Source organism: Chiroxiphia lanceolata, chromosome 21 (assembly GCF_009829145.1).
Source record: "Chiroxiphia lanceolata isolate bChiLan1 chromosome 21, bChiLan1.pri, whole genome shotgun sequence".
NCBI lineage: Eukaryota > Metazoa > Chordata > Aves > Passeriformes > Pipridae > Chiroxiphia > Chiroxiphia lanceolata.
This window is the reverse complement of record NC_045657.1, coordinates 10,727,852-10,740,436: the sequence shown is the minus strand read 5'-3', so window position 1 is coordinate 10,740,436 and position 12,585 is coordinate 10,727,852. Positions and strand designations below refer to the sequence as shown.

The window sequence follows — 12,585 nt, the reverse complement described above, 5'->3', positions numbered from 1 at the left end:
CAAAACACAGAGGTGGTTCAGCATCTCAGAAAAGACGGCCAGACTCTCCTATAGGAACAGTCAGTGACCTGGATGTCAAACTGACCACCCCTGCCTAGGAAGAAATATCAAATAGACAGGGTTTTTTCAAAATCACTCTCCTCTCTTCCTCCTCTCTGCCAGTCAAAGTTGGTAGCAGTCAAAGTCTCTTCATTAACACACTAGCATGGTGGGCTGCATTGTCTTCCTCTCTCTATATGTGGGAATTCTGGTCTTGGACCCTGAGCCAAGGCTAGAAAAGTACCTCCCAAAGCCATGTAGCCATGTCCCCATGAGCACATCCTCTCCTCAATACCACAGAGCTGTGTCACTTCAAGAATGGGTCAAAAAAAACCAAAGGGAGTCCCAGAGTGACAGTCTAAAGGCTAAAAACCCCAGAGGCTGAAAATAACCAGCTAAATGCAACAGCTTTTGGTCAAAGGAGTCTTCAAAGTGCTTTCCAGCTGGAAAGTCTAAACACCACTGTCTCCTCTTTAAGCAGGCAGTAAACAAACAACTGCCCTCAGTCACATCCCAGCTTGCCCCAAGGCTCCCCTCTTCCCAGGAAAAAAGAAGGCCAGGACAGACCTTCCTGCAGCAGCCCCTTCTTACCACAGCTCTTTGAGCCTGAAGGCATGTTACAGCACAGCCTCACCCACCAGGTCAGTCATTCATCCTCCCCACAGCCCAGGCACGGCTCACTCTCACACTCAAACTTTGCCTCCCAAAACCAGAGTTGGTTGTGCTTGGGGCAAGTCCAGGGAGCACAGCACAGGTAACTGCCACCAAAGCTGGCTGGGACCCAGCCCAGGTGCTCTACACAGGCAGCTGACACAGGCAGCACCCGACACACAACACCAACACTTCACCAACATTTTTAGGTGAGCACTGGTGGCTGTGAGTAACAGCTGGCTCCAAAAAGTCGCCATGGAGAAAACCTGAACAGCTTTGCAAACCCTGCACTTCTAGATTTGTGAACTAATGCCAGGGAACCACTGCTGGTCATGGGACTCCTCACCCACAGCAGTTCAGGATGGATGCAATCCAGACCCCAGAGAGAAGCACATGAGAGAAAACAAGATCTTGCTGTATTCCTCAAACACTGTGAAATTTTGGAAGAGGGCAGCAAACCATGCCTGCAGAGACCATGAATGTAGAGGTTTCCAATGAGATAGAAATAGCAGAGGAAGATCTGAACAATACAGATGTCTGTAATAGGGAGGGTGTAAACAGCCAAAGGGGTCACAGAGGAATAGCAGTGGAGCAGCAGGCAAAACAAAAATAGCAGGAAAGGAAAGATAAATAAAAAATTCCTAAAATATATGAGGAGCAAACAGACTGACAAGGAAACAAGAGAGCCATTGACTGGAAAAAAGAGATGTGCAGAAACAACCAGGGTAGGCCAGGGATTTAACCCAGCCCCAGAGGGGAAGGAGGAAAAAGGACAGCTGAGCTGTTTCACTGCAGCAGCAAGGAGGGAAGAGGAAGATGACCTGGTCAGGAGGTTACAACCATCTGCAGTGAGACATAGCAGCACTGGCAGAGCAGTCTCATGTCCACCCTGCGACACAGGTGATGTGTCTGGGCTGTCCCTCCAGAGGGGTATGGCTGTGGTGGATCCTCCTTCTCCATCCCACAGCCCACCACTCACTGTCTCCCTGCTCTGTTGGCGTGGTCTTGCCCCCAGCTCTATTATCTAGATGAGACTATTCTGGGATAGCAGTGAGTGCAGCAGGTAAAAAGGGGGGGCAGTAATTCCTGCACTGGAGAGGGGTTCTGCGTTGGACAGCCCTGCATGAAGACAGAAGCCCTGCCCCTCTTACTGTTCCCTGCTTCATCCCCACTGCTCCCAAGAGCAGCTCCTCAGAAGCTGAGACTTCTGCCCAAGCTCTGGCTAAAAGTACAAAAAAAAAAAAAAAAGTGCAAGCCCAGGATGCACAAAGCCTGGCCCAGAACACAGCATTGCCCACGGTCAAAATTCAGAGCAAGGGAGCCAGGAGATGAGCCTGGAAAGCCTCGGGATAAGTAAAACACCAGTGGGCAGCAGAGCACCGACTGAAAAAGAGACACCAAGGGAGGGTCCTGGGAAGTAGGCTCCAACCCCTGCATGGAGTTGGACATTGCCAAGGGAAAGGCTCAGGGGCAGAGCCCAGCTCCCCCCAGTGAGTGGGCACACTGTGTGTACACATGGTGTTAATGGCTGGTTGCTACTGAGATGTTTTGGCTCAGGGCTGAGGATCTTCATCCCCCACCTGCAGTGAAGTCAGTCCTGCTTCCTTTTGCAGACAGAAAGCCAAGACCCCCCCCCCCCCAAAACTAACTTCAGCTCTTCACCTATCACAGAATGGGCTGAAGAAAAAGTTCAGAAAAGGTGGCCTGGTGGTACTTTTTAATTATTATTTTTCGTTACTATTAATCTAATATTTTGGTACCCACCCAGGGTAAGCTTGGTGCTATCAAGCTGCCCTCTGTAACCACCAACGTTGATAACTTACCTTTCTAACGGGAATTGTGGCTCCCAGCTAACACGACCATAGCAAAACCCAGGGTGGGCAGAGACCTCAGCAGGTCTCTGGTCTGACCTCCTGCTCAAAGCTGGGTCTGCTCCGAGCTCAGTCCTGGTTACTCGGCATTTTATCCAGGCTGGTCATGTGAACCCCCAAGGATGCAGGACACAGCCCCTCTGGACAGCCTGCTCCACAGCATAGGGGATGGCTTCTCCTTCAACACAGCCTCAACCTCTCTTCACTTCATGCCCAGTTCTCCTGTCGCTGGGAACTGCCCGGCTCCATCCTCCCCATCACCCCTCACAGGGACCAAGAGTCTGCCCCCAGCTCCCCTCGCTGCCACCTCTTCCCCACTGCCTCGGTCCGCTCAGCACTGGGTCAGCTCTGGTTGTCCTTTCCTCGGGGCTGGCACAGCCCCCCAGAACTGTAGCTATAGGGTTTAAAAATCCTACAAGGCTTGACGCCACTGGAGAGGCTGGTAGTGCCCTGCCCCTGCCCCGGGGGCCGAGGCAGCAGGAGCTCTGCTCACCGTCCCCTCACAGCACCCACCGGGCGGCTCCCGAGGCACCGCGCTGCCCTCACGGCGGGGGAGGGACGACAACCGCCTGGGCTGCTGAGCCGCGAGGGGCGGCCGTGCCCGGGACCCGCCGTGCCCTGAGGGGCTCCGAGCCGTGAGGGGCGGCTGTGCCCGGGACCCGCCGTGCCCTGAGGGGCTCCGAGCCGTGAGGGGCGGCTGTGCCCGGGACCCGCCGTGCCCTGAGGGGCTCCGAGCCGTGAGGGGCGGCCGTGCCCGGGACCCGCCGTACCCGCCCTGCCCCGCCGCCTCCCGCCGCCGCCGCCGCCATCTCCGCGGCGGGGCCGCCCCCTGCCGGCCGCCTGCGGGACGGCCCCGCCACCGCCCCGGCCCCGCCACCGCCCCGGCCCCGCGGGGTCTCGGCCCCGCCAGCCCGCGGCCCCCTCACGCCCCGCTGTACTTACTGCCTTGTGAGGCTCCTTCCCCTGAGGCAGCTTCGGTGTCTGCAAAGAGAAAGAGCTGCGCTTAGATCCGCGGCCGCGCTGCCCCGGGCCCGAGCACTGCCTCGCTCGCTCCATCGCTCGCTCCCTCGCTCTGCTCCGGCCGCGGCTCTGCCCCACATGGCGGCCCTGCCGGCACGGAGCGGGCGGTGAGAGCTCACCGGGGCTGCGGGGTCCGACCCCGCCAACAAGGGCTCGGTGTTAAACCGCAGCTGCCCGCGGCCAGAGAATCACACACTGGTTTGGGCTGGAAGGGGACCTTGAAGACCATCTCGGTCCACGCCCTGCGATGGCAGTGACACCTTCCACTAGACCAGCTGCTCCAAGCCCTGTCCAACCTGGTCCTTCGGAGGAGCCTCATAACCCCGGGCTCTGATTCCCCAGGCTGTCATTGGGACCTGGGGTCGACATGGGATGGCTGAAGGGACGCCCCTACCCTGGCCCTGCTCTGAAGGGCTTCAGGGAGCCCTGAGAGGGCTGTGGGGAGGTGTGGGGTGAGAGGGCTGCCTGCTCCCCCTGCCCATCCCTCCTGCCCCAGCCCAGCTCCTGCTGTGCCCTGGCTGAGGGGCCCTGGATGGGGCGTGTAGGGCCTGGACAGACACATCCCAACAGCCCCACTGTCATTAAAGGAGTTCATGAGGATCAGCTTCCTAATTTCTACTGAAGGGTTATTGAAATCCCTCATGTGCAATTAGTCACAGGCTGGCTTGGGTTGGAAAGGACCTTAGAGATGATTTCATTCCAACCCCTGCCATGGGCAGGGACACTTTCCACTAGACCAGGTTGCTCCAAGACCCATCCAACCTGGCCTTGGACACTTCCAGGGATGGGGCAGCCACAGCTTCTCTGGGAGACTTGTGCTGGGGCCTCACCACCCTCAGAGGGAACAATTTCTTCCCAATATCCCATCTAGCCCTGCCCTCTGGCAGTGGGAAGCCATTCCCCCTTGTCCTGTCCCTCCATCCCCTGTCCCAAATCCCTCTCCAGCTCTCCTGGAGCCCCTTTAGGCACGGGAAGGGACTCTCAGGTCTCCCTGGAGTCTTTTCCAGGTGAACACCCCCAGCTCTTCCAGCCTGGCTCCAGAGCAGAGGGGCTCCAGCCATCAGAGCATCTCTGTGGCCTCCTCTGGACTTGTTTCAACAGGCAATTTCTGGGCAAGAGCTGTCAACAAGGAAAGCCAGCAGTGAACAGTGTAGCCAGCTCAGCCTCCCCTCCCCAGCCATGGCAAAGCCACTACAGGATACAGGCCATGAGATTTCCCCCAGGGCGATTCTGTCCTGGTCTTACTGAAGACAGATGTGGAAAGATGGGAGAAAAAGGTCCCTTTGCTGTGGCTGAGACTGCAAGAAGCACAGAGCACAGATCATGTTCAAGCCCTAAATGAATGCAATGGGCAAAGCTATAAGCTGGAAAACAAAACCCAAAGTTACAAGTCAAGGATCATAAACGATTAGGATTTCAAAGCCATTTTGAAGTGTTTCATATTCATCCTAAATTGCATATACTGTATGTCACATCATCTAATAACATAACTACGTTGCAAAATATTCCATGTCTCTTGGAATCATGCTTGTGCTCCTCTGGAAACCACAGCTGTGGAATGGCACAGCATTTTTGAATTTAAAATTTGCAACCTTAAGTAATGAACACTGTTTGCATTTAACTTCCCTATTTCTTAAAATTAATAAAAACAAATGATTGTGGGTTTGTGAATTTGTACATTTCTACTTGATTAACCTGCCTGATTAGATCATTTTTCTAGGTAACGATATTAATTTGGCACAATTTCATAAACTGAGGGGCCAGATCAGAAATCCTCAGTATCAGATGCAGAACCTTGACAGCAAAGCCCCGGATTTTTTCACAGCTGCTACTTGTATGAATTCCCACCTATCACTCAAGGAAAAGCAGCTATGACACAATGGATTTCTGCAAAATGCTGTCCTGGCATTCACAAGCAACGGCATAAATACACCACAAAAAAATATGCACTATTCAAATAGCTTTCAAAAGTACTTTAGTAAAATTTAACAAGAATCAGGCAACACACAAAGGTTTAAGGAGTAGCTGTTTCTGAACTGTGCTAAGAAATGTTGTTAGTCATAAGACAGAACAAAGTCTTCCTGAATTAAAAAATGCCAAACTAAAAATCCCCTAACAGCCTGCTCTGCATCACCTTTGGGCTGAGACCAAGAAATTACAGCTCTGAGATAAAAGACCAATTTCTGAGAAGTTGTAAAAGTCAGTAAGAGTAGGGAGGTGGGCAGGGGAGCTGCAAAATAGGCAAGTTAACTCCTATGTCCCAAGAAAATTTCTCCATCTCATATGAATATCTGCTGCAGACTGGGAAATGTGCACAGGAAAAAAATGGATCTTGGAATGCAGAGCAGAGGGCAAAGGACCTCCTCAAAATCCTCCGATTTTTCAGTAGTAGATAAGCAAACAAGTGAACCCCAACTGTCTACAGCTCAGGAACGCCCTTTCTACTCAGGGATGGTTATTTCACTATGAATTTTCTACTTCTCACCTCAAAATTCACTCAGTGACAGAACTGCTCTAACTCAGACTCCAAAAATGTGCACTTTGGAAAAAAGCGTTTTTTCCATATTCACCATCTGAATGAGTCATCTTCCTTTTCATATTTTTTTGCATTGAGCAGAACCCATTCTTGGAAAACATTAATCTGAAACTTTCAAAGCTTTGAGAAGCTTTTTAACAACTGGTGAAACTAGAAGCTTGGCCTGAAGAACCCAGTCCCAGTGTGGTGTGTTCAGCGTCTGTTCTGGTGAGGGCAGCTCAGCTGTCGGCTGGCACAGCCATGCGGGGAGGACACTGGGAGCTGATGGGTTTGGAGGGGGGCAGTGCAACAACTAAATAATGTAAATAAATAATAATGGAAAACAACTTGAGCAAAATCATCATTCAGCCCAGAAAGGCTTATCTGGAAGCAGAGAACTTCCACCAATTCTTGGGCCAGAGGCAAGATATCCTGCGAGGGTTAAACTCGAGCCTTGCTATTTTCTTTCTTTGCTTTCTGAAGAATTCTCCTTTGGGTAAAAATCTCCCTTGCTTGGCTTCAGCCCAGAAGTTTATAAATTTACTGTTTGAAAGTCTAATAAAGCAATTTCGGCCATTTTTTTTGAGTTATCTAAAAGTGAAATAATTTTCCTGACTCAAAACATGCGGATGTTTTGCTGCTCATGTTGCTCAAACACGACCCAACCGTACAAAGCAGAACTTTCTAGCTGACTAACTCCTGAAGGCAATCCAAACCTTTTAATGACTTGAAAAACCCCACACAGCTAAAATAAAAGCACTGTAAGCAAAACATTTTTAAGCCCTGGGTTGCGTGTAGGCGAAGTAGTAACATTTGGGACAGAGCCTTCCATCAGCACCAGGAATGTGCAGCCCCTCTGCTCCAGCTGAACTCCAGCAGCTCGGCAGGAGGAAGGAGCTGTGATCCTGCAGAGATCAGCTCACAAAGGAGCCTTTCAGCTCCACAACATAACTTCTGTTGTTAGTTTTCTTTTTTATTTTATTGGTGTGTTTTGGGGAGGTAGAAGGGGAAGGAACACAACCTTTTCCTTTCTTCCTTGATAAAATGTAGTGAGGAAATTTCTTACCTACGTTTCTGGCCCTGTGCAGAGCCCTGACATGGGGATTTCTGTGCCTGCATCTCAGCTTTCAGAGAAAAGCAGAACAGGAACTAAACCATCCTAATGTCCCAAAGTTTGCACTTGCAAACTGCCAGGAGATCAACTGCTGCCTGAAATTCTCCAGCCAATGGTGAGCATCACAGGGAAAACTAAGAAAATACCCAGTTTTCCAATATAAACTCCCTTGTTCCTGAAGGCAGACAAAGAAGAAATCAGCCTAAAGAACACAGGTGACCTCCAACCAGCCTGTCTGCCATGGAGAGCTAGAGAAGAGGCAGGAGCAGTTATAAAAAAAAAAAATAGAAAATTCCTAAAAAAACCCGCTCATTACAAAGAAAAACATGATGTTGCCAGTGCAAGACTCTTCATGTGGAACCAAACAGCTCAAAGGATGAGAAGACACATAAGTTCTGCACAGGGTGGACAAGGACAGATAAACTGCACGAGCAGAGGGCAACAGACCTTCCCCCCATGCTGGCCATGAGCTGTGAGCCCCAGGCTGCCCTGCCACAGTTCCACACTGGGCACTGCACTCAAAAACCAGCTCAGTTCAAAGCAAGAGCAACTGGAGACCACTAAACAGCAGGGATTTCTGCTGGAATGCCCAAAAAGCCCTGGAAGGAAGCACCTAAAGAGAAGAAAGAGGAGCCTACGTTTGCTCTCCCTCTCTGCTGCTGAGCTGGTGAGTTTCCCAGGATCAGTCCAACCTTCGGGAAAGGCAGATATTCGGGGACTGATGGGTGGCTCAGACCTCAGGGAAGCCACGGATGACACTCAGAAAATCCATCCTGCAAAGAGGGAATGCCAGGTCCTCCCAGTGCAGCACAACTCCTCCCTTGCCCAGGAAAAAGAAACGACTGCAGGATTCAGGATCGGAGCTTCTGGCAGCTGATTAACTGCACTTAATGGGCCAAGGGAGCTCACATTCCAGTGCTTCGAGGAAAGCAGCCCTGGGAGAGCTGGACTGCCAGTGCGTTATCCAAGACTGTGAAAACCTGCAGCGTGCAGAGTGACACCCCCAGTGCAGTGTCACCACCATGTTATCCCACCTGTGTCACAAAGGGGCAGCACTGGCCTCTGCTCCTCCATGAAATGGGGCAATAAAAGCATCTTTCACAGAAATTCCCGTCATTCCTGCAGTCCTATGCTATTCCAGCACTCTTCCTGGTACAGTCCATGTACAGGTCTCACTGGGTAATATCACAAAGGGCTTTCCTCCAGAGAACTCTTCCTTCTTTTTCCTGCCCTTCCTTTACATGCCCTTTCTCTGGCAGGGTATTCCTCTGCAGATAGGTCACACACTGTCCCACCACTCTACTTGCAGCTCAGGATCTGTTCCTGGGAAAATCCCACTTCCAGAGCTGCAGCACGTTTGCAGTTTGAGTTCTTGCTGCAGAGTGTATATGAATAAACACCTCACTTGGATTTTTATTGTCTTAAGGCAATGCAAATGCACTTTAAATGTTACACTACATGCATCCATTTACACCAACATAAAACATTTTCTAAGTATTATAAGTATATATAAATTCTGTTTCTCCACCACTGATGTGAAAATTACTGATAGATTTCCACTTTCAAAATTTTGAAAATTTCCCTCTTCTACAGCTACATATGACAAAGGCTTTGGGAGCAAAAGTAAAGTCATGTCTCCACTGAGTTCATGTCAAAACCATGGATATCAACTGTACAGGTCGATGCATCCAGATAATTTAATATATAGCTTAATTTCATTATCAAATATAAATAAATACAAATCAGTTGGATCACACACTAGGAGGTGATCTCATACTAACAGCGCTCCTAAAATTCCACCGAAATTAAAGATCCCATAGTGCGTGGGGAAGAGAAGTAAAATAAAAGCCATCCTTGTCCCAAATTTAAATACTGCGATTATTACTGCAAAATTATTGCAATGCTGTGATGTAATGCTAAAGCATATCCCTATTATTTTAGGGACTTTTTTTTCCTTAATCTGCTGAGTGAAGCTACTTAGTTGTTACATTTAAAGGACTTTCAGGAATTTTGTTGGTATTTAGAAAAGAAATACCAGCACTGGAAAACAATTCAGTGTGTATCTAAGGGTACTGAGGCAGCTCTGTGATATTAAATACCACACAAGGAACATGCAGTTAAGGGACGTGTGAGAGATCATGACAAACTCTGAGCAATTAAGGACACACGTTCCCTTCTCAGCTGGGCATGTGCTGACTTCTGAGAGTTTATGCATTTAAAATCTAATATTGCATTAGCCTTGATTATCCCTGGATTTTCAAACTTTTCACTGGGAATTCTCTTTATGCTCCTTTAGACATTCCAGCAGTACGAACACTGCTGGTTAAAACAGAGGAGCTAAAGCAGATGCTCCTGCCAGGCTGACACACAGACTTCAGTGCTCACCTCAGGGGACAGAAAATAAACCCACTGGAAAGCTCAGGAGCTGCTTTTCAGTCCCTGTTGTTCTGGTATTTCAGATATGCAATTCTCCAAATCCTGCAAACTTGTACAAACCACCGCAAACTTTCAGATTTCTGCAATTAAGCGACATCGGATTGTCCAGTCTTACAGAAAATTCAAATAAAGCCATTCCTGACTAAGCACGAGACATTTCAGCCACACAGTGCACTGGGGAAGTGACCTCAGCTGACAGTAGGGGCACGGGGGGAGCTCAAGGAGCATTTTGGTTTCAACATAAAAATACAGCAGCATATCTGACTTTTATCCTCCCATCCTGACTTATCAGGGATGGCCGAAACACCCAGCAGGGCAGGAGCACGGAGCACCTCGGGGAGATGCCACCACACTCAGTGTGTGGAACCTGCCAGGATAACCTTCCTGATCTGCAGCTCCCCCAGCACACAGCGATGTCCCCGAGAGCCCTGTGCAGGAAACACTGCACCAAACACAGCAGCTGCCCCTGACCTTGGAATAAATGTCACTGGAGTAGAGAGACACAAAGCTGAGACAACCCCAAAGTTTATCCTCTCAATGGGCCACCCAAAGAAGCTTTACTGGTGACCAGGGAAGCAGCAGAGAAACCTTCAAGACCTTCCTGAAAATAGACATAAAATCACAGAATCTCCTGAGCTGGAAGGGACCCACCAGGACCATCCAGCCCAGCTCCTGGCCCTGCACAGACACCCCAACAATCCCACCCTGTCCCTCAGAGTGTTGTCCAAACCCTCCTGGAGCTCTGGCAGCCTTGGGGCTGTGCCCACTGCCCTGGGGAGCCTGGTCAGTGCCCAACCAGCCTCTGGGGGAAGAACCTTTTCCTGAGATCCAACCTGACCCTGCCCTGACACAGCTCCATAGTCCCTGAACCTGTGTGTTACCCCAGGATTCCCAGAGATTTGAGCAACAGTGAGATACCTCTGTGTGCTCGCACGTGGGTCTGGAAACAGTTGTAATACTTGTATTTCTTCCCACATATTCCACACTCATAAGACCCTGAAAAACAAGAAAGAGAAGAAATACATCACCACATTAGATCAGGAAAAACAGCCTCCCCACACACTGATCCATACACTGTGGGCAAAAGAATGCAGTTTGCAGCAAAGTCATTCTTGGAAGGTTCATGGAGATAAATGCAGGAAATCACTATCCCAGACTCTATTTTTTTTCAGCCTTATTTAAGATTCCTTGGCATATTACCCTGAACTTACATTTTCAGAGTATCTTTTCAGCTTTGCTAACGTGAAAGTGCCACTCTCAAAATAGCCTGACTTATAATTTTATAATAATGACTAATGTTTCCTATGGACAGAAATAACCTTGAATTACTTTTCAGTAAGTTCCTACTAGCTGGGAAAAAAAGCTTTTCAACTGAAAAAAGAAGGCAATATGTTATCTTGAGGTAAGGAGTTTACAAAATTTCTCAAGAAATGCACAACTTACAAATTTCCCAAGAAACCCACAGAGATTTGGTAAATATCCACCCAGAGGAAACCAAATAGATACAAATAGAACTTTTGCCCTTTTTAAGGAAAAGCACATGACCACAGTAGTCTCTCTTCTCAGTTTGTGTCTCTAATTCCAGAAAACACACATCTGCAAACAGTCATTTGAAATGAACCCAGAGGAGCAGAGCTGGGAGAACCATTTGTAATGATGAAATTACGCCATGGATTTAGGCTCTTCTGTTTATTGAACATGCAGACAGAAATTTCCTCAGATTTGTTATTTCAGTTGATTCAACCTCTTTTTTCCCAACTCCACTTCAGTGGACAGGCTATAAATTCACCTCCCAAGCTCTCATTTGCACAGTGCATTGCTTTTCTTAGCTGTCCCCCAGCAGCTACTGAACTGGGATCCCCTCAATGCTCTTCAGGAGGGCAAGAGCAACACTTACTGAAGAGGAGGTGGGAGAAAAAAGGGCTGAATGTGGTTTGGTGTGAACGCAGTGTTTCACTTCCATGGATGCTTCCTCACACAACCTCGAAATAGTCTTTTCCTGACCATGCCAGACAGTTAAACTCAGGGATGAGCCATAAACAAGAACAAACATTCACACACATATCCAAATAAACATTCCCAAGCAGCATCTCACAGCAGAACTTACCTGGTGCTACTCAAAGTGAGCTCTTGCCAAGAACAAAATCAACATGTTGTTTGAACATGTTATACCCACGGTCCCTTTTCCCCTTCCCATGTCCTATTCTACAGCTTGGGAAGAAAACAACCCTCCTTTCAGTCTGTAACAGCCCTGAATTCCCCGTCCTTCATTGCTGGCATCACTCAGGAATGTCTTGTGAGCTTGGGAGGCTGCTTTGTCCCTGATGCTGGAAAAGGTCATTTGCCACAGTCGGATACACCAGAGCACATATCTGAGAAAATACTCAGATCCACTGATAGCACAGGCAGTTCACTGTCTGATCTGCTCCAGAGCATTTTTATTATCATACCTCACTGTGTTTTATATCCAGATACACATATATGGGACAGTCATCACCTGTGGTCACTCCACACAGCCTTTCCCACGTGAAATCCTGCTTATCAGCGAGTTGGCAGCACCTGCCAGCCCTCATTTTCCACGCTCAAGGACTGATTATTTTCATCACCAACCTCCAAAATACTTTTCTGAAAGCTATTCCAGCTGGAGCCCTGAAGCAGCACAGCCAGCAGATGAGTGCACTCACCCTCACTTGGCCCTACAACCAGGAGCCCTGGGCAAAGCTGAGGGTCAGCTGAACCAACAGAGGAACAGGAGTGATGCCCACCCACATCCCAACACAGAGCTGGCTGTACATGGAGCACTGGGAAAAGCTCGAACAAGTCCAGAGGAGGCCACTAAGTTGATCAGAGGTCTGGAGCCCCTCTGCTCTGGAGCCAGGCTGAGACAGCTGGGGGGGTTCACCTGGAGAAGAGAAGGCTTCAGGGAGACCTGAGAGTCC

General features: G+C 49.2%; 1 protein-coding gene across 9 annotated transcripts in view; it reads right to left on the bottom strand.

The window, feature by feature from the left end:
• Positions 1–12,585, bottom strand: part of ZNF618 (zinc finger protein 618) — a 161,759-nt gene that overhangs the window by 54,881 nt on the left and 94,293 nt on the right. For all 9 annotated transcript variants that reach the window (XM_032708158.1, XM_032708160.1, XM_032708152.1 and 6 more), the window contains 2 exons: positions 10,565–10,642; positions 3,504–3,542 (listed from right to left, as the gene is read on the bottom strand). In XM_032708158.1, coding sequence (XP_032564049.1) covers positions 3,504–3,542; positions 10,565–10,642 — 117 coding nt within the window. The remainder of the gene's footprint in view (positions 1–3,503; positions 3,543–10,564; positions 10,643–12,585) is intronic.